Source organism: Eptesicus fuscus, chromosome 2, assembly GCF_027574615.1.
Source record: "Eptesicus fuscus isolate TK198812 chromosome 2, DD_ASM_mEF_20220401, whole genome shotgun sequence".
Lineage (NCBI taxonomy): Eukaryota > Metazoa > Chordata > Mammalia > Chiroptera > Vespertilionidae > Eptesicus > Eptesicus fuscus.
In genome coordinates this window covers 94867051-94885950 of record NC_072474.1, presented here as the reverse complement: position 1 = coordinate 94885950, position 18900 = coordinate 94867051, and the positions used below count along the sequence as shown (strand labels likewise).

At 47.1% G+C, this 18900-nt stretch overlaps 1 protein-coding gene across 1 annotated transcript in view; it reads right to left on the bottom strand.

Moving 5' to 3' along the window:
- RELL1 (RELT like 1) overlaps positions 1-18900 on the bottom strand; it is a 64863-nt gene that overhangs the window by 6016 nt on the left and 39947 nt on the right. The window contains exons 4-6 of the mRNA XM_008140209.3: positions 17100-17157; positions 14553-14789; positions 11589-11727 (exon numbers count right to left, since the gene is read on the bottom strand). Coding sequence (XP_008138431.1) covers positions 11592-11727; positions 14553-14789; positions 17100-17157 — 431 coding nt within the window. The 3' untranslated portion in view covers positions 11589-11591. The remainder of the gene's footprint in view (positions 1-11588; positions 11728-14552; positions 14790-17099; positions 17158-18900) is intronic.

Below are 18900 nucleotides of genomic sequence, written 5' to 3'. Positions count from 1 at the left end.
GGGATCTCCCAGCAGTGCTGCCTGCACGGGCTGTCACTCTGCCGGGTGTAGGTCAACAGGAGACACCAGAAGGCACCGAGTGGGTGTCTACAGTCCTTTCAATCTTGCTCTGCTCTAAACTCTGTGGTAAATTTTATAAATTTATATTCATTCCTGTGTAGTTTGACCTCCTGGTTCATAGGTTGTTGCTCAACCACTGAACCACACCGGCCAGGCTCCATGTTTATTTAGAAAGCACAACAGATCCATGCTAACCTCAGCTAATCCGCACAGACTCTTTAAGTCAGCACTCTCAGAGTGATCAGTAGCACATACTTTAGAACTGACTCAAACATTAAAAACTGCAGATTCTGCAGGTGGCAGAATCGGTTATATCACAATGCTAGTGTTAACGTTCATCTTCCCCAACAGAAAAGCAAATGGTGGTCTCATTTCAGTTTGTATTTATTTGATTATTAATAAGGTTGGGCATTTTTCATGGTTAATGAACATTGCGTCTTCTGTGTATTGTAAGGGTTCTGCACTTAATTCCAACGTGAGTGTGTGCGCGCGCACGTGTGTGTGTGTGTGTGTGTGTGTGTGTGTGTGTGACTGGAGGTGGAGGGGGGACACACGGGAAAATTCCAACCCTCCAGTCACATGGTTACCTAGGGGCTTTACAGAGTGACCTCAGTAACACAACAAAAGACTGCTTTGGCCTTCACCACTTAGAAATGTCAAGGTTTTCCTTAGCTCTGTGCCAGAACTGGGTATGAAGACCAAATACATATTCTTATTATAAATCACATCACAGCCCCACTTCAGTTTAACAATTAAAACTTGAGTTTTTTTAAGAATCAATAGTTAGCACCTTTTTATATATGTGGGTCAATCCAGGAAAAATTAAAATGTTTATAGGTATTCCTTTCCATCCTTCCTGGAAACAGCTTTTTAAAGTAGTACAGGGCTGCCCGGCCGTGTGGCTCCGTGTGTTGGAGTATCGTCCCGTGCGCTGAAAGGTCGCAGGTTCCATTCCCAGTCAGGGCACATAGCCAGGCTGCGGATTCTATCCCCGGTTGGGGTGCATATGGGAGTCAACGGGTCAATGTTCCCCTCTCCCTCTCCCTTCCTCTCTAAAATCAATAAAAATGCATCTTTGGGAGAGGATTAAGGATAAAAAAGGAAAGTAGCATAGGGATAAAATGTATATTCCTGCAAATTATATTGCCTTCTTCACTGAGTAATGCCCGTGAGATGCTGCCCTCGTGTAGCTTTGAGTCTCCGACGTTAGATTTGGATCTCACTAGGAAGCCTGAAGGTTGATCTTTACTGAGTCAGATCCTCACAGCAACTTAAATGTGTTCATATATTTAGCAAAAATGGGTTGCCCAAGTGACAGTAAGTGAACACTGTGATTTACCAGCCCTGCGACAGTGAGAGTCAGAGCACTTTATTCCAAGTAAAACGTAATTCACATGAAAAATGGTGCTGTATCTGGAAAAACAAGGGTTTGCCTAGGAAATATTCAAATGCAGTTCTGCAGTATTAGTCTCAACACAACTATGATTTAATGCCCTTCATTCATGGTCAAGGACACATACCTGGGTTGCAGGTTCAATCCCAGGCCCCAGGCGGGGGGAGCATGCGGGAGGCAATCAATCGATGTGTCTCTCTCTACGTAGATACAGCTAGAAAAACTTATTATTCTGAATAGTACCAGGTCTTGCTAATGAGGAATGCAAACAAGTTAGACATTGGCTTGTGAGCTTGAGTTCCGCTGACCGGCTATCAGAGCCTCTATGTGAGCATCAAATGAATAGCCTACACCTTATAGGTTATGTCCAACCTGGCCTCTCTGAGTCGCAGAAAAATTAAGAAATATTTTTTTAAATTTTTATACGGTTATTTGCTAAGTATAAGTAGGGCTTGATATAATGCAGTACACTGAGTGCCAAGGCACAGCACCCCTAAGAGGTGGGCAATATTATCATCATCCCACTTTTCAGATGGAGAAGCTGAGGCACGAGAGGCTAAGTTATTGTCCGAGATTACACAGCTAAAAAGTGACAGGCCGGGACTGGGGCACAGAGAGCCTGTCCCATGGAGGCACTACAGCAAGCATGGCAAACTGGAGAAAGCAGGAGCTGCTCTTTAGTTAAACTACTTCATGTGAGTAAAGACCAAAGCCTCAAGTTACAAATTAATAAAAATAAAGATATTTCTAGTAGCACAGGATCTCACTCATCTAGGGGAAATGATGAACAACATAGACAGATGAACAAGAACAGACCCAGAAACAAGGAGGCATGGATCAGACTGTCGGGCCTCAGAGGGAGGGTAGGGGAGGGTGGGGATATAGGGGAGAGATCAACCAAAGGACTTGTGTGCATGCATATGAGCCTAACTAACCAGCGGTTAAGGACAACAGGGGGGTGGGGCATGCGTGGGGAGAGGTGTGGGATGGGAATGGGGGGATGAGGACAAATATGTGATACCTTAATCAATAAAGAAATTTTTTAAAAAAAGAGTTTGTAGAAACCTTAAAAAAATAAAAATAAAATAAAAAAATAAAGACCCTGTTTATAGCTATTAATTCCCTCTTCTTTCTCGTCCTGGGCAAAACTGTCCCCGAGAGCACTTCATTCTCTGCCTCCCCGGAGCCCCTCAGGTCCGCCTCTCGGTCCCGCAAAGTCTCCGTGAGCGTCCAGCTCTGCAGCTCCTACGGTGGAAAGGGCAGAGGCCACGGCCCCTCTTTCTTACGTTCTGGTCAGATGACAGGGCCCCTGAGGGAGGAGAGGAAAGCTCCCTTTTCCCTCAGGAATCAGGGGGTCAATCTCTGGTCAACAACAGGGAGGGCCTGCAGCCGCCGCGGGGAGGGGTGTGGAGAAGATGGCTGGCTTTGGTGGCAACTCAAACACAACAAAAGGCTCTGGTTCCCCTGCTGTCTCCGTGCTGGGATGCTGACAAATACGTTTTAGTCTCTTCTGTGCACAGAACAAGGCTGTGGGAGAATAAATGAGAATATCCGAGCGATGACAGCAAAGCATGTTTTTAGGTCCACCCAAAACTGCATTAAGTGTTTTGGAGCTATTCCCAACAACAAGGAACCAACAGGCCACAGAACTTTCCAAATGCATCCAGCATTCCCTCTTCATAACTCAAGCAATGGGGGAGAGTACAAACTCAACGGCCATCAGCTCCAACCAAAGGGGAAGTGCATCCACACAGACATGCTGTACAAGCATGTGTGTGTGCTCAGAGTAACCCCGGAAGGTACCGAGGACGCCGGCATCCGCAGGCCCCTCTTGGAAAGGGGCCGGGAGTGATGTGTGCTGAGGGAACGGGGTGGAGAATGGGTGAAGACTTACATTTTTTAAGACTTTTAATTACTGTGTGCATGTTCAACATCCAACACTTTGGAGGCAGTGAAGGGACTAACCCATCAGGAAGGCCCCGTCCAGGCTCTGGAATTAATGATCAGCATGACCTTGAACAACATACATAAACCTCCTAGGGCCTCCCTACTCTAAAACGAGGGAGTCAAGGAATAGGGAGAAAATTCTACTATTAATACCAGGACAGAAACTCCATGAGAACATGGCCCCTGTCTGTCTATCTTCCACAATGCCGCATCCCTAAGGCCAGGCACAGTGCCTGGCACATAGTAGGGACTCAATAAATACTTTTAAATATATATATATTTTATTGATCTTTTTACAGGGAGGAAGGGAGAGGGATAGAGAGTTAGAAACATCGATGAGAGAGAAACATTGATCAGCTGCCTCTTGCACACTCCCTACTGGGGATGTGCCCGCAACCACGGTACATGCCCTTGACCGGAATCAAACCTGGGACCCTTCAGTCCGCAGGCCGACGCTCGGGCCACTGAGCCAAACCGGTTAGGGCTCAATAAATACTTTTAATAGGTATAATTATGCCTGAATTGCCCTGAACCAGCAATCGTAGCTCCTTTGAGATCTCATGTCTATGATCTTAGTCTACCTGTAAGAAAAGAGAACCGTGCACAAACTGGACCTGGTCCAGGCACAGCTTGAACAGCCACACACCATCAGGAGGTCCCCACAGGAACCCAAAGGAGGCCCTGCCCGGTGACGGGTGATACCGCCAAAATGGTCACTAACGTAACCAACCGGGCTAAGCTGAGCAAGGAGCTTCCCCACTTGTTGGAGAAAACAAAGTTCCCCTGAACTTCAAAGTCCCTGAGCATGTTGGCTCCAAAGTATGGATTTCTCCCCATCCAAGCCCTCTCACTGCCTAGCCTAGGGATCTGGGAAAAGTGAATCCCTCTGAGCGCGTTCCTCATGTGTAATGTGGAGACATTATCACCCATCACTCATAAGGGTGCAGCTTCTTTTTATAAATTTATATATCATTGTCCCCTTGAAGACCACTGAATTGAATGAAGCGGCTTCCATTAAACCTGAGATCCTTTTGCTTTTTAAAAAAAATATGTATTTTACCATGAAAAAGTTATATGCGATGGAGAAGAATATTAACATATTAGCGGTATCTGAGATTTCTCACCATCCTCTCCTTCCATGGGAAGTTAACCAAAGAAGCCCGACAGCAAATAAAGCAACACAGCTTTGGGGAGGCTCCACGGGTCCCTCCACCACTCTCCCAAAGGGAGAAAGCTTGCCTTTCCCTCCCTGTTAGAGGAGAAAGTAAAGGCACCAAAGGTCAGGAGAGCTGACCTTGTGATTGGCCAGCATGCTCATGCGCGGAGGGAGCCGCAGCAGAGCGGCCCAGGTGCAGAGCCGCCCAGGTGCAGCCCAGGTGCAGAGCCGCCCAGGTGCAGAGCCGCCCAGGTGCACAGCCGCCCAGGTGCAGCCCAGGTGCAGAGCCGCCCAGGTGCAGAGCCGCCCAGGTGCAGAGCGGCCCAGGTGCAGAGCCGCCCAGGTGCAGAGCCGCCCAGGTGCAGAGCCGCCCAGGTGCAGCCCAGGTGCAGAGCGGCCCAGGTGCAGAGCCGCCCAGGTGCAGAGCGGCCCAGGTGCAGAGCCGCCCAGGTGCAGCCCAGGTGCAGAGCCGCCCAGGTGCAGAGAAGCCCAGGTGCAGAGCCGCCCAGGTGCAGCCCAGGTGCAGAGCCGCCCAGGTGCAGAGCCGCCCAGGTGCAGAGCCGCCCAGGTGCAGCCCAGGTGCAGAGCGGCCCAGGTGCAGAGCGGCCCAGGTGCAGAGCCGCCCAGGTGCAGAGAAGCCCAGGTGCAGAGCCGCCCAGGTGCAGCCCAGGTGCAGAGCCGCCCAGGTGCAGAGAAGCCCAGGTGCAGAGCGGCCCAGGTGCAGAGCCGCCCAGGTGCAGAGAAGCCCAGGTGCAGAGCCGCCCAGGTGCAGCCCAGGTGCAGAGCCGCCCAGGTGCAGAGCTGCCCAGGTGCAGAGCGGCCCAGGTGCAGGGCCGCCCAGGTGCAGGGCGGCCCAGGTGCAGAGCGGCCCAGGTGCAGAGCCGCCCAGGTGCAGAGCCGCCCAGGTGCAGCCCAGGTGCAGAGCCGCCCAGGTGCAGAGTCCTCAGGACCACCCTCTGATCTTTAAGATGGCAGAAACGTAAGTCAGCCAAACTTTTCCATTGCCTTGTAACTAATTCTCATTCCACCTCCAGGAAGAGAGGGATGGTTATTTCTAAGGCCCTCTTAACACAAGCAAGACAGTGGCCCAAATCCTAACGGACTTGCCAAATTTCTATTCTGAGATGTCGTAAGAGTCCAGTTGCTCTAATGTTTATAAGAAAAAAAAAAAGAGATTCCCAGAACCTACTGCTGATGCTTAAGGAAGTGGTTAATAACTCAGGCACCAAGAATGGGATGAAAAGTACTGATAATAGTGAATATTTAGTAAATACTAATGCTAAGGACTGATTTAAGAACTCTCCACATACATTATGACATTTAAGTCCAACAACAAACCCATTTTAAAAATGAAGAACCTGAGGCTTGGAGAGGTTAATTTGTTTAAAACCATTGGTAGTTAGTAGCAGTTAAAATTAAATCTAAGCATGGATAAAGAAGTGCAAATTGGTTGTTGCAAAATAATTATGGGAATGTAAAGTACAACATAAGGAATATAGTCAATAATGTAATAACTAGGCAGGGTGCGGGATTTATTGGGGTGATCACTAAGTTATATGATATCTGATCATGGGGTGTACCTGAAACTAAAATAATAATGTATGTCAACAGTAATTAAAAATTAAAAAATGATTTAAAATAATAACAACAAAAATGTCTAAACCTAAGAAGCTTAAAACTCAGCTTTTAATCATTAAAATAATTTAAATTAGAAAAATTTCAATATGATTTTAAATAAAGAGATGTCTACTATTATAACTTTTTGATAAAAAAAATACTATCTAAATTTTCAAAATCAATGTCTGCAATAAGATCCTACCATAAAATGGGAAAAAGAGTATACACTTCAGAAATGTGCAATACAGAATGCTTACAATAGTATCATTTTTTTCTATAAAGTCAATTTCAGCACATGCTTATATGTCTAAATGTTGTTGTTTTTAAATCCTCACCCAAGGATATGTTTTTATTTTTATCATTTTAAGAAAGGAAGGAAGAAAAAGAGAGAGGGAAACATCAATTGGTTGCCTACTGTACTCGCCCTGACAGGGGTTCGAACAGGCAACTTAGGTATGTGCCCTGACGGAGAATCGAACCTGCGACGATTCGATGCCATGGGACAACACTCAACCATCGGAGCCACCCAGCCAGGGCACGACAGTGTCACCGTTAAGAAGTGGAGACCAGTGATAATGAAGGCAAGGCAGTGGCGTCTGCAGCCTGAAAGCAATTTGATTTATGCAACTTTGAAGAACAAAAGTGTATTCTTCTAAGAAGAAATCAAAACACATTTTCTGTGGAAAAAAGAAACCACTCTAACCGCATTGCCAAAATAAACCAGGCAGGAGCAAGTCAGATCTCTGCTGCACAGGCCAAGGAGACCGGGCGGAAAGAATCAACTGATTTTGTTTTTTTAAAAGAGAAGGAAAGAGAGAGAAATCCTGCCCCAGTCTTGATAACGTTCTGTTTAGAATAATAAGTCTGGTTTCTAGTACCAGCCACCTAATTTAAAAAAATAAAGAAAGAAAGAAACCTAACCAATGAATAGACATATTTTGAATATCTGAATCAATTCTACACTAAAACAGGCACAATAGTAAAATGATTTGGCCAAAAATCCAAATTTAAACAAAAACATTTTTCAGGGAAAAGAAAAACTCTAAACACTGTATTAGACTGCACAAAAAACACGTAATACTCCTGCCCTACTGTAGTCACAGTTCAGGGCAAACCTTTCAATTCAGTCCAGAGCCAGAGATTCGGGCCCAGGAGGAAAAGTTTCAGGATGTGGCCTCTTGGAAAATGAAGTCGTTAAATATGCTAAACACTCTTTCTGGGGATGAGAAATATAAAAACCAGCAAGAAAACTTTGAATGAACACATGCATTTTTTTTTAAAGGTCAGTGAATATTCCCCTCCCTCCTTGTTCAGAGTCCACTCTCTGCTGGGTCCTCAGACACGGTCACTCACCAGGTCCCAGCCCCAGCTGAGCCGGGAAGTGTAGGGGTCCAGGCCAGGCTGCCTGGGTTGGACTCTAAACTCCCCACATGCTTGCTGGGAACTCTGATTCCATGAATCATGAGCATTCATAGTATTCTCTCTACTTTTGAGTTTGTGTGAAAACTTCCGTAACAAAATTTTTAATGTTAATTTCAAAATGAATTATCAGTTCAGGGCTAGGAAAACGCATCACATTCCCTTCTTGAATCATCCCTGTGCTGATGTGGACGGTGCAACACAATATGACTAAGGTCTACTGAGAGCCAACTGCAGGCCAGACACTCTCCTGGCACTTGCCTTAATCAGTAAATGTTGTATCCTATTCACATCAAGGGAGCAGGGAACGGGGCAGTCAAGTACAGTTTCCTAGTGGGGAAGCGAGGACGTGAGCATCTGTCTTCTGATCAGATTCAGTGCTCTCTCACAAAATCCTGGTGGATGGTTATGTGCTTTGCAGGGAACGTCACACATTTAAACCAGTTAAATGTGGCCAGGATGTCAGATGATTAGATCAAATTCCTATAGTCAGGTACAGTCAAATTCCTATAGCTGGACTAAGAAAACCAGCTGAGCAATCCTAATTCTTTTTTTTTTAAATATATTTTATTGATTTTTTACAGAGAGGAAAGGAGAAGAATAGAGAGTTAGAAACATCGATGAGAGAGAAACATCGATCAGCTACCTCCTGCACACCCCCTACTGGGGATGTGCCCGCAACCAAGGTACATGCCCTTGACCGGAATCGAACCTGGGACCTTTCAGTCCACAGGCTGATGCTCTATCCATTGAGCCAAACCGGTTTTGGCCAATCCTAATTCTTTTAATCTCCCTAAAGCTCCAGGTCCTCTCTCCAGGCAGCAGGCCAGGGCACACTGACAAGGCTCTCATCAGGCTGAGCCTCGCACTTCCTGCCTGAAGGCGAGCAGTGCCTTCTTCCGCATGGTCTGCTCCGTCTCTCCACACAATGTCATTTGCAGACGCACTAAAGCCAAGCTCACTTCACAGCTAAGCTGGCTGGGCCTTCCGCACCTAGACTTGCATGGCCAGACGCTTCTCTTCCCGGCCAGATGGGCCCCACGACTAATCAGAATGCTTCTCTACTTTACCGGAGTCACTCAGATTCCAATCCCAACATCTTAGGTGCCAGCTACCGTCCGCTGTCTGTCCAACAAAACTGTCTGCAACGATGGGCATGTTCTGCCTGCACTGCCCAATATGGCACACCCTAATTTTGTTCCAAATATGTTTTTATTGATTTTAGAGGGAAAAGAAGGTAGAGGGAGAGAAACATCGATGTGAGAGTGAAACTTTTAATTTCTAGCACTAGAAAGCCTATGCCTACAGAACTCAGGAGTGCATTCTTCCAGAGTACTCCCAGGCCATGCCCAACCCCTCGAACCTGGGAGATTATCAAAAGCCACTTCTTCCCCCAACTCAGGCACACCGACCAGAAGTGCAGGAACAAATACTAACCAGCAGCACTGACTGAGATTTAATGCGCCGGGCGCTGGGCCTCAAGTTATTTCACGGAACTCTCACTGCCACTCTCGGAGCAGGTAACACCATTTCCCTTTTCCAGTGAAGAAAGTGAGGCACGAAAAGCCAAAGAACCAAACCCTGGCAGGGTAGCTCAGCAGGTTAGAACGTCGCCCCAGTATGCCAAGGTCACGGGTTCGACACCCGCTCAGGACATATACAAGAGACAACCAGTGACTACATGAACAAGTGGAACAATAAATCGATGCCTCTCTTTCTCTCTCTCTAAAATCAATCAATCAATAAACTAATTAATTATTCTTTAAAAGCCAAAGCACCTTGCCCAGGTCCCGGTGCTGGTGAGTGGCAAACTGGGATTTGAGCCTGGCCGCCTGACCCGGGGCTCAGGTCCCACCTTGCTATTTCCCAGGGCCTTCAGAGACCCCAGCAGTCCACTGCCCCACGCCCGCCCTCCCCTCCCTTTGCCTTCATGTCCAGGCTCACATCAGAGCTCTGGGCCACGATCACTCCAGAGTCCCTTTTACGTATAAGAAACATGAAAAGGATGAATGCTATTCAAGCCAGAACAGAAAGAAAGGGGTACGATAAAAGCTAAGCCAATATCAAATTATCATGGGCTTCTTTTTTTTAAAAGTAATACTGTATCTTCCAAAATTAAAATGGCCAAACAAGGAGCTTTTACTTTTGCTTTGAAATATTTGGTAGAAAGAGTAATATTCCCACTGGGAGTATTTTAGAATGGCGGCACATTGAAGAAAACGGGGTTCCAATTCGATTAATGGAAGAAGCTTGCTCTAGCCTTTTACAAATCATGGTTTACCTGGACATGATGACAAGGTTACATTTCATTTAGCCTGCATGGTTTTTTAAAAGAAATTTTAATATGCTGCTAATGTTTAAAAACTTGTGGTGATTTCACAATTAAAAAGCCTATACTTCACTTTTTTTTTTTTTTTTTTTTGCATAAGATCTAGCAACATTAAGTGACTTCTGGTAATGCAAACCGATAAATGGCTTATGTGATTTCTGGTTTGCCACAATCCCCACCACTCCACATTGCCTCTTTATCATGTAGGCCAAGCTCCAGGAGGCACCCAAGTTTGTGGCCTCATTATAGGAAGCTCAGGCCACACGAGTAATCACATTCAGTCCTCTCCAGTCCGACCAGTTGCAGGAAAGCATTCTCATTTCCCTGCCAAGTCATTCCTATTCTCCCCCAGAGAGGCTCCCAGTACCCCATCCCCACCAAGCACCGCCCACCCCCAATGCCACCAAAACTACACTCACCTACAGGTGGACACACCAGTATCTCCCACGGGAGGATAGGGACAGGGAGGCGTGGACTCTGGCCATTGGGCTGCAGCTCCACCGCCTCCTCACCCAGCTTCCCAAAGACGGCCCCAGCGCCCAGCTCTACAGAGGACCTCAGCCCCTCCATGGACCAGCCACTCAGGGACTGCCCGGTCACCATGGAGCCTCCGGCACAAAAGACCGATGACATCCCAACATTCTAGCCAGAACCAGTCAGCAATGGCAACCCTGATTGGCCATCAGTGAGATGGTTGAGATGGGGGGAGATTTGTAAATAAAATGTCCTCATCTCCATGACTACCAAATGATCATTCTCCATCTCTACCCATATGTTTTGTATCAGTATAAATGAAAATATAGTGAAAATAGCACATAAAATAATAAAGTTAATATTTTTCCCTTTCCCTGCTCCATTTTCAGGAAGCATATCACTGAACCTAGCCCATCCCCTAGGGAATTACGCTTCACCTTCTATAGAGAGGAGTATCTAAATATACTATTGGAATTCTGTAAGGAAAATTTGTCTCTTCTATTTACTTATTTATTACACTAGAGGCCCGGTGCACAAAATTCGTGCATGAGAGGGGGGGTGTCCCTCAGCCCAGCCTGCACCCTCTCCAATCTGGGATCCCTCTCACAATCCAGGACTGCTGGCTCCCGACCGCTCGCCTGCCTGCCTGACTGGTCACCCCCAACTGCCCTCCCCTGCAGGCCTGGTTGCCCCCAACTGCCCTCCCCTGCTGGCCCAGTCACCCCTAACTTCCCTCCCTTGCCAGCCTGGTTGCCCCTAACTGCCCTCCACTGCTGGCCCAATTGCCCCTAAGTGCCCTCCCCTGCCAGACTGGTCCCCCCAACTGTCCTCCCATGCAGGCCTGGTCCCCCCCCCCCGCCAACTGCCCTCCCCTGCAGGCCTGGTCCCCCCAACTGCCTTCCCCTGCAGGCCTGGTCGCCCCCAACTACCCTCCCCTGCAGGCCTTGTCCCTCCCAACTACCCTCCCCTGCTGGCCTGGTCACCCCTAACTGCCCTCCCTTGCCAGCCTAGTCGCCCCCAACTTCCCTCCTCTGCCGGCCATCTTGTGTCCACATGGGGGCTGTCATCTTTGACCACATGGTGCCGGCCATCTTGTGTGTTGGAGTGATGGTCAATTTGCATATTACTCTTTTATTAGATAGGATTATTTATATCAGTAAAAACACAAACACACACACACAACTACAACTCACCTGCTACTCTGTGCCTCTCCGTTCTCTCTTCTGAGGGGTCACAGGCACCTCCCCATTGACACTCTCAGCCCCACTGACCGACATCAAACTTCTCCGCTCCTTCTGATTGGATTTGTGTTCCACCTTCGTAACTCTAAACCTGAGGGGCAAAGAGGATATGTTTGCTCTTCCAGGAAACAAGAATGACGAGTGAATCAAAAACCACCCACCTAGAGGATCCCAAATGAACTCAGCCAAAAGTTAGGACAGCAACAGAAGACACCTTAGTCAACAGTAAATCCCCCTGTCGCTACCCAACTTCCCGGTTCATTTTCACTCAGCACATCACAGACGATGCTGGGTACTTCACAGAGCATGGAAAATGCATTACAGATGCGGTACCCAAATACTACACAGCCTCTGAGTTGCTGTTTCTAACGACGACATGGGCTTTAACATCTGGCTGGAGAAAAACATAACCGGTTTGCAAATTAGACTAATGTAATGACATAACCAAAATGTTCACTCAGAAACTGCCTTAGTCAAAGACACATTTGTCAGACGGTCAGCTCTCTCTCTACACACACACACACACACACACACACACACACACACACACACACACAGCCATAGAAGCCCCAACTATGTATTTTATCAGTATCAGTTGGTAGTAGGGTTTTTGTGCCTAGTTTTTGTCTTTTTTTTTTTTTTAAAGCAAATTTGGATTAATTTTCACTAAGGATTATGGAAAAATTTAAGAAAATTAAAGAAGAGATTTTTCATTAAGATTAAGAGAGAAGTTAAAAGTAATTTGCTCAATTTGACTGTTTTTCCATTTCTAGCCTATCATCATGAAATCCCTATGGTCTTTCTTATAATAACTTCTATTTCTGGCCTTAAGTTCCCTTAAAAGTATCTCAAATAAATTCTTCTTTGTCCAAAATGAGATCACCCACCATCAGGAGGAGGAGGCTGAGGCAGTGACGGAGGACCAGGGGTGGGGGTGGATGGCGGGGGGTGTCACCAGAACTCTGTTCTCTCGCACTGTAACACGCTAAGTAACCCACGCTGACAGTCCTAGCATTCTGCAGCCCAGAAGGAGAGTCGCACTGGGGGCATTTAATTGAATCGGAGTTGAAATTTTCAGCAGATTTTCCTTTAAAGCAAACAACATTCACTTTGTCCAAACAAGCTACAGGTGCTCGTCGCGTCCCACATTCATAAATTCCCATGACTCTGCTTCTTAATAAGCAGCGTGGTCATGGGCTGCACTGTTTTGCTGGAAGCGGCAGACAGCCCGGCAGTCTGCCCCTCATTGCTGGTGCAACACATGATGAAACTGAATCAAATTAAACAAACAGTAATAACAGCCAACATTTCTTGAGTGCATTGTAAGTGCCAAAAACTGGCCTAAAACTTTTACATGAATCATCCTATTTAGTCTCACAGCAACCCAATGAGGTGAGTGTTACTGTCATTCCCAGTTTATTAAGGGGGAAATGAGGCACAGAGAGAAGCAAGAGTTTTTAAGTTGTGGTGCCAAGACTCAAACGAGGGAGACAGAATGCGCCCAGGCCTCTCTTCCCAGTCTGTCGGTAGGGAAAGAAGGATCCTGTAAGCCCTACTGACAGCTTTGCTCGGTGCCTTCCGGGCCTGGTCCAGCACGCACGCTCTTAACCGATGTGGCAGCAGCGCAGTTCCCGCATGAGACTCAAAACCGTAACAGCAGACACAGTGAAAATGCTCTACACATAGTCAAACTGATTCATTGCTTGAACTGCAAGATCTCCACATCACATATGAGTCACAGTAAATGGTACTTTAGGGTTCGGGTGAGGTGAGCTCAAAGAAAACAGTCTCAGGAATGCACATGGAGCTGACGTGTGGACTCCTGGCCTGGCCGTGAGGTGTGGCCGAGTGACTGAGCTCTAGACAGTGGAATGCGAGTGGAAGGAAATGTGCCATCTCCAGGCCCATCTCACCGACACCTCTTAGGAGCGGTCCTCCGGTACTTCCTCCTTCTGCTAGCAAGCCTGGCAGAGCGCCGATGGAGAAGCGGGGGGCTCTGGGTGACTGCTTGAAGAGCCACCCACTGACCTTTCCATCTCCACACAGGAAATATAAACTTCTATTTTGCAAGTAGTTCGGATTGGGCTTTTTTCCCCCATCACCATTTATCGCCTCTCACCCTCTTCCCCCTCCACCTTCCCACCTCCACCCTGCAATCACCACACTGTTTTCCATGCCCATGGGTTCTCTCTTTTTTACTACAGCAAGTGTGTGTCAACTTTATGTGACAACTTGACCGAGTAAAACCGTTATTTCGGGTGTGTCTGGGAGGGTGTTTCCGAACAGATTAGCAGTTGCATCTGCCGTCCGAGGAAGGATCACCCTCCCCAGTGTGGGTGGGCATCGACCGATCCCTTGAGGGGCTTGAATACAACACGAAGGCAGCGGAAGGCTGAATTTGCTTTTTGCTGGAGCTGGGCCAGGTGTCTCTCCTGCCCTCGACATCAGCCTACTGGTCCCCAGGCCTTCAGGCTGGGGTCGGGCCTTACTCCATCGGCTGCCCTGGTCCTCGGGCCTTTGGACTTGGACTGAACTACACCACCAGCTTTCCTGGGTCTCCAGGTCCCAGCCAGCAGATCAAGGGACTTCTCGGCCTCTATAATCACGTGAGCCAATTCCTATAATAAATCTCCACTTATTTCTATTTATATCTATCTTATTGGTTTTGCTTCTCTGAAGAACCCTAATACAGCAAGTAATTAATTTTTTACCTCAATTAATACAGCTGACATCTGATCTAGCAATAGCCGCCTCTTAGGATTCCTCTGCTGTTGGAAAAATATAGAACTCAGACCTGAAAACTCCTAAAAAGTCCAGAGATGTGACTTGATCCAGGCTAAGGAGAACAGTTCAGTAGAGATCCGCACAGCACAGCAACCATGTTACACACACATAATGAATCCACAGGAATCTTACCTGCCCACCGAGAGGACGGTGACCTCCCCTTGGCGCCTCGGGCGGCCTTCTTTGGACTTGCTGGTCGGTTTTATGAAGTGCCACCTCTTGTGTCGACACCGATTGCACACATCTCTCTCGACAGCACCGCCCACTGTGTGCAGGTGGTGACCACAGATGTGCTTCCCTGGCGTGCCTCCTGGTGACAAGGGCCCGGGGCTCACGGGCGGGCTCCCCGGGGTGCTGGGGGTCACGGGGCTAAGATGGGAAGGGAAAAAAAAAAAAGGTAGAAACGGTTACTTAAAAGAAACACCAGCTAAGGCAATCTCTCCCCCTGCTACGTAAGAAGCAGGTTTGAATCAAAAGAAAACAATGCCTCTTCCTATTAAACAAATGAGCTTTGTGTACTAGTCTCAGGCAGCAAATTCCTCTTAGGACTATGCAATGACAGCTCATTTTAAATAGCAATAATGTGATTTATCACTTCAAGAATGGAATTAAACACTGCTTCCAACGATGATGCACTGTTTGTCTTTGAAGTATTAGATTTCATTCTAAACAACTGATCTCCATTCTCATGTGATCATACTAATTTCTCACACAGAGCAAAGTGCCTGCCTAGATTTCTAAGCAAAGAGATGCCCTGGAGGATTAATAAACTTAAAATTCCAATCAAGTTACCTAATGACTTAAGATAGAATATTTGACCCAATTAACTATTGCATCAAAAAAAGAAACTTTTATCCCTGGCTAGTGTGGTTTAGTTGATGGAAGCATCGTCCCATACACCGAAGGGTCGCAGGTTCAATTCCCAGTTGGGACATATAACTAGGTTGTGGCTTCGGTCCCTGGTTGGGACACACAGGAGAGAGGCAATTGATTTTTCTCTCACATAGATGTTTCTCTCTTTCTCTCCCTCCCTTACTCTCTCTCTAAGAAAAAAATTAGAATCCTTGGGAGAAGAAAAAGAAAGCTTTTAGGTTGAGATATCCAAAGTGATGATCCAAAGAAATGCTGGAGTTGATAATAGTAATAAAAATAGCTAACATAGTAACCTAAGCATTTGATATATATTCATTTAACTCATCTTTACAGACCTTATGAAGTAGGTATCAATTTCCTCATTAAAAAATTTTGAGGCTCAGGGAAGCTTAATAAATTACCCAAGGTCACACAGCTATAAGTAATGGATCTGAGGTCCAAATCTAGGAAGTCTAATTCTAGAAACCATGATCTTAATCACCCCATAGTGCTTCAGAAACAGGGAGATCACCCAAAATATTAAAAAGCAGAGGTATTGCCCTAGCTGGTTTGGCTCAGTGGATAGAGCATAGGCCTGTAGACTGAAGGGTCCCGGTTTCGATTCCAGTCAAGGGCAAATGCCTGGGTTGCGATTAATGATTCTCTCTCATCATTGATGTTTCTCTCTCTCTCTCCCTCTCCCTTCCTCTCTAAAATTAAAAAAAAAAAGCAGAAGTATGCAGGCCGGGGATTGGCTCCTTTCAAAAGGCACATGGCAGGGCTCTGGTCCACTAGAAAAGGAGGAATTAAAACAGGACAGGCCAGCCTGACAGGGAATCAGCCCTCTGACCTGGTGTAAGTGGATACAGGTGAGGCGATCCGTCACCACAGAGCCTGACACCTCAGGCTGTGTCAGGGCCCCAAGGCACCTGGAAGTCTGCGACTGCACAAGCCAGCCTTCATGCTGCTGAAACAGCCAGCTTGCACATTTAGAACAAGTGTGGCCCTTGGTTGAAAAGATACTCTCAAATATCACAGACGACCAGTAGCTTCCTGGTGCTCTTCAGGGATGCTCTTTATGTGGTTAAAAAAATACCCACAAAAACACACAGCAGCAGCTTTCTGGGGCAAAACAATGTTAAATCAATAACATCCATTCAACAAACATTTATCAAGTACCCGCTGTGTATAAAGCCCGTGTGATGCGCACAGATAACAGAGGCAAAGATCCCATGTGCTAACCGGGTCCTACCACCAGCACAGTACCCAGCACACAGCAGGCACTCGATGAATGCTCCTTATTGGAGAATGACAAATTATATAGAAATTACACAGAAATACAGTCCTGTGACTAATTAGGAAGGACTCAGGGAAGTCTTTCAGTGCCTGAGGTATTTCGTATTCCTTATAATAACCCAATGAAGTGGGTGCAGTGGTCATCTCCATCTAATAGGAGATGGAACTTGACCTCGGAGTGGTCAGGTAACTTCCCAAGAAGATGCTCAGTAAGTCCTAGAGGTGAGACCCTACCCAGGCCCCCACCCCCACCCAAGGCTGCCACTTCCCCCCACCACCATTCTCTACCACAGCAGTTCTCCCTGGGTGCCTCTGCCTCCAGGGGACACAGACAATGTGCCCAGACATTCTGGAGGGAGGGGGACACTGGCATCCAGTGAGCGGAGGCCAAGAATGCTGTCCAACACCCCAAGGCACAGGACCTTCCTCACAGCAAATAGCTCTCTGGCCCAGTGTCAACAGTACTGAGGCTGGGAGACCTGCTCCGGCACACACTGGAGAAAACGACCCAGACCTGGGAGGAGCACTCACCTCTCAGGGTCACAGATGGTGTTATCTGCTACCATGGCCTTCAACACATCAGCATTTGCTAAGGGGAATAAATGTACAGAATTAGGATAGCAGAAGAAAGAGAGTAATCACAGAATTATCACACCAGAAAAGCTGCTGGAATAACACCTGACTGAGCTCATTCAGTTCACAGATGAGGCCCTGGGGCCCCGGAGAAGGGAGGGACTTTCCCAAGGAACCCCAGGACAGGGCACCGCCTGCCAATAGCTCTCACCAGGCGGGAACTTAGGATGAGTGATGGAGAATCGACACGGAGGAAGCAGCTCCAACAGAGAGCTGTTCCCTACACATCACCACAGAGAGACACAGAAGACACTGCCTCCTCCTCTCAAACCGGAGGGAACACGGGCATGCTCCACCGCATCCAGCTCACTGCGGAGTATGTAAGAACATGTATGTCGTAGGAGGCCTGTGTGCTAATGACTTCTATGTGCCCAAATAATAACCTCTCAACCCTGGATGCCATGTCGTTTCAAGTGTATCCCACGTAAAATCCCACACGTGATAGAATTTTCCAGGTGGGTCGTTTGGCTTGCCTCTGCATCCTTAACCACACAGGCCAGATCACTTAAAACTTCGTGTTGGTCACACATACAAGTTACCTAGCATGAATTAAGTTAAATTACACTCCTAATGTTATATTTTTCAATTACTTTTTCAGGGAGAGGGAGAGGGAGAAGGAGAGGGAGAGAAAGAGGGAGAGGGAGAGGGAGAGGGAGAGGGAGAGGGAGAGGGAGAGGGAGAGGGAGAGGGAGAAGGAGAGGGAGAGGGAGAGGTATATCATCCTCAGGTGAGGAGAAGGAAGGGAGGGAGGGAGGGAGGGAGGGAGGGAGGGAGGGAGGGAGGGAGGGAGGGAGCAAAATAGGTCATTTCCTCTCCCACCACTACTCTCTCCAGCTTTTTCCCTTACAATCAAGGCAAATTTCCTAAGTAAGAACTACTATTGCCATCAGCAAAATGAGAGTACCTGGTATGTGCCAGTCCCTGGTCAAAAGCTTTACAGACCTCACCATGTTTGACTCTCCCGACAACCCTAACAATAGATAGAATTATCACCCCATTTTACAAATACAGAGACTGAGGCCTAAAGCCTATAACTGGCTGGCCAGTCACACAGGCATAGCAACAGGCATGGACACACACTGGTCTACCTGACTCTGTTCCACCTGATGGTCTTCCTACTCGTCCAGGTCTCTACCCCAATGATTAGTAATAGTTCAATAGTTGACAGGTTTGCATAACCATTACAGCAAGTTTCAGAGACCTACAGGAGTTTGTAAAGGAATCCTTTTTGCCATAATATAAATTGCGGTAAGAATTTCACAAAGGGATCCCTCTGCCTCGTGTGAATGACCAGGGGCACCTGGAGAACAGTCACAGTACTCTTCATTGTTATTCTATCAGACCATGAAAGGGCCTGCAAGAGGAGCTCAGCTATGGAGTGGCAGGTACTTTGCAAACTCCCTAATGAAAAACACCCCCATGACCTCGCAAACACTCCTCCATTCAGCCTCACTTGAAAGAAAACTTAAAGGTAACACTCCAGCTAATCCAAGACTTGAGATTAGGAGGAAAATAAATCAGTGCTCAGGTCAGCTGAGAAATGCATCCTTCAAGAGATACTTATCTAGAGTAACCTGATTTGCAACATTCAAGCCATGATATGTGGAAGCCATAAACAAGACTGTCACCACGAGCACAGGGGAAATACTACCCCGTCAGCCAAATTAAAAATGCAAAGCAGAAGACTCATCATACATCA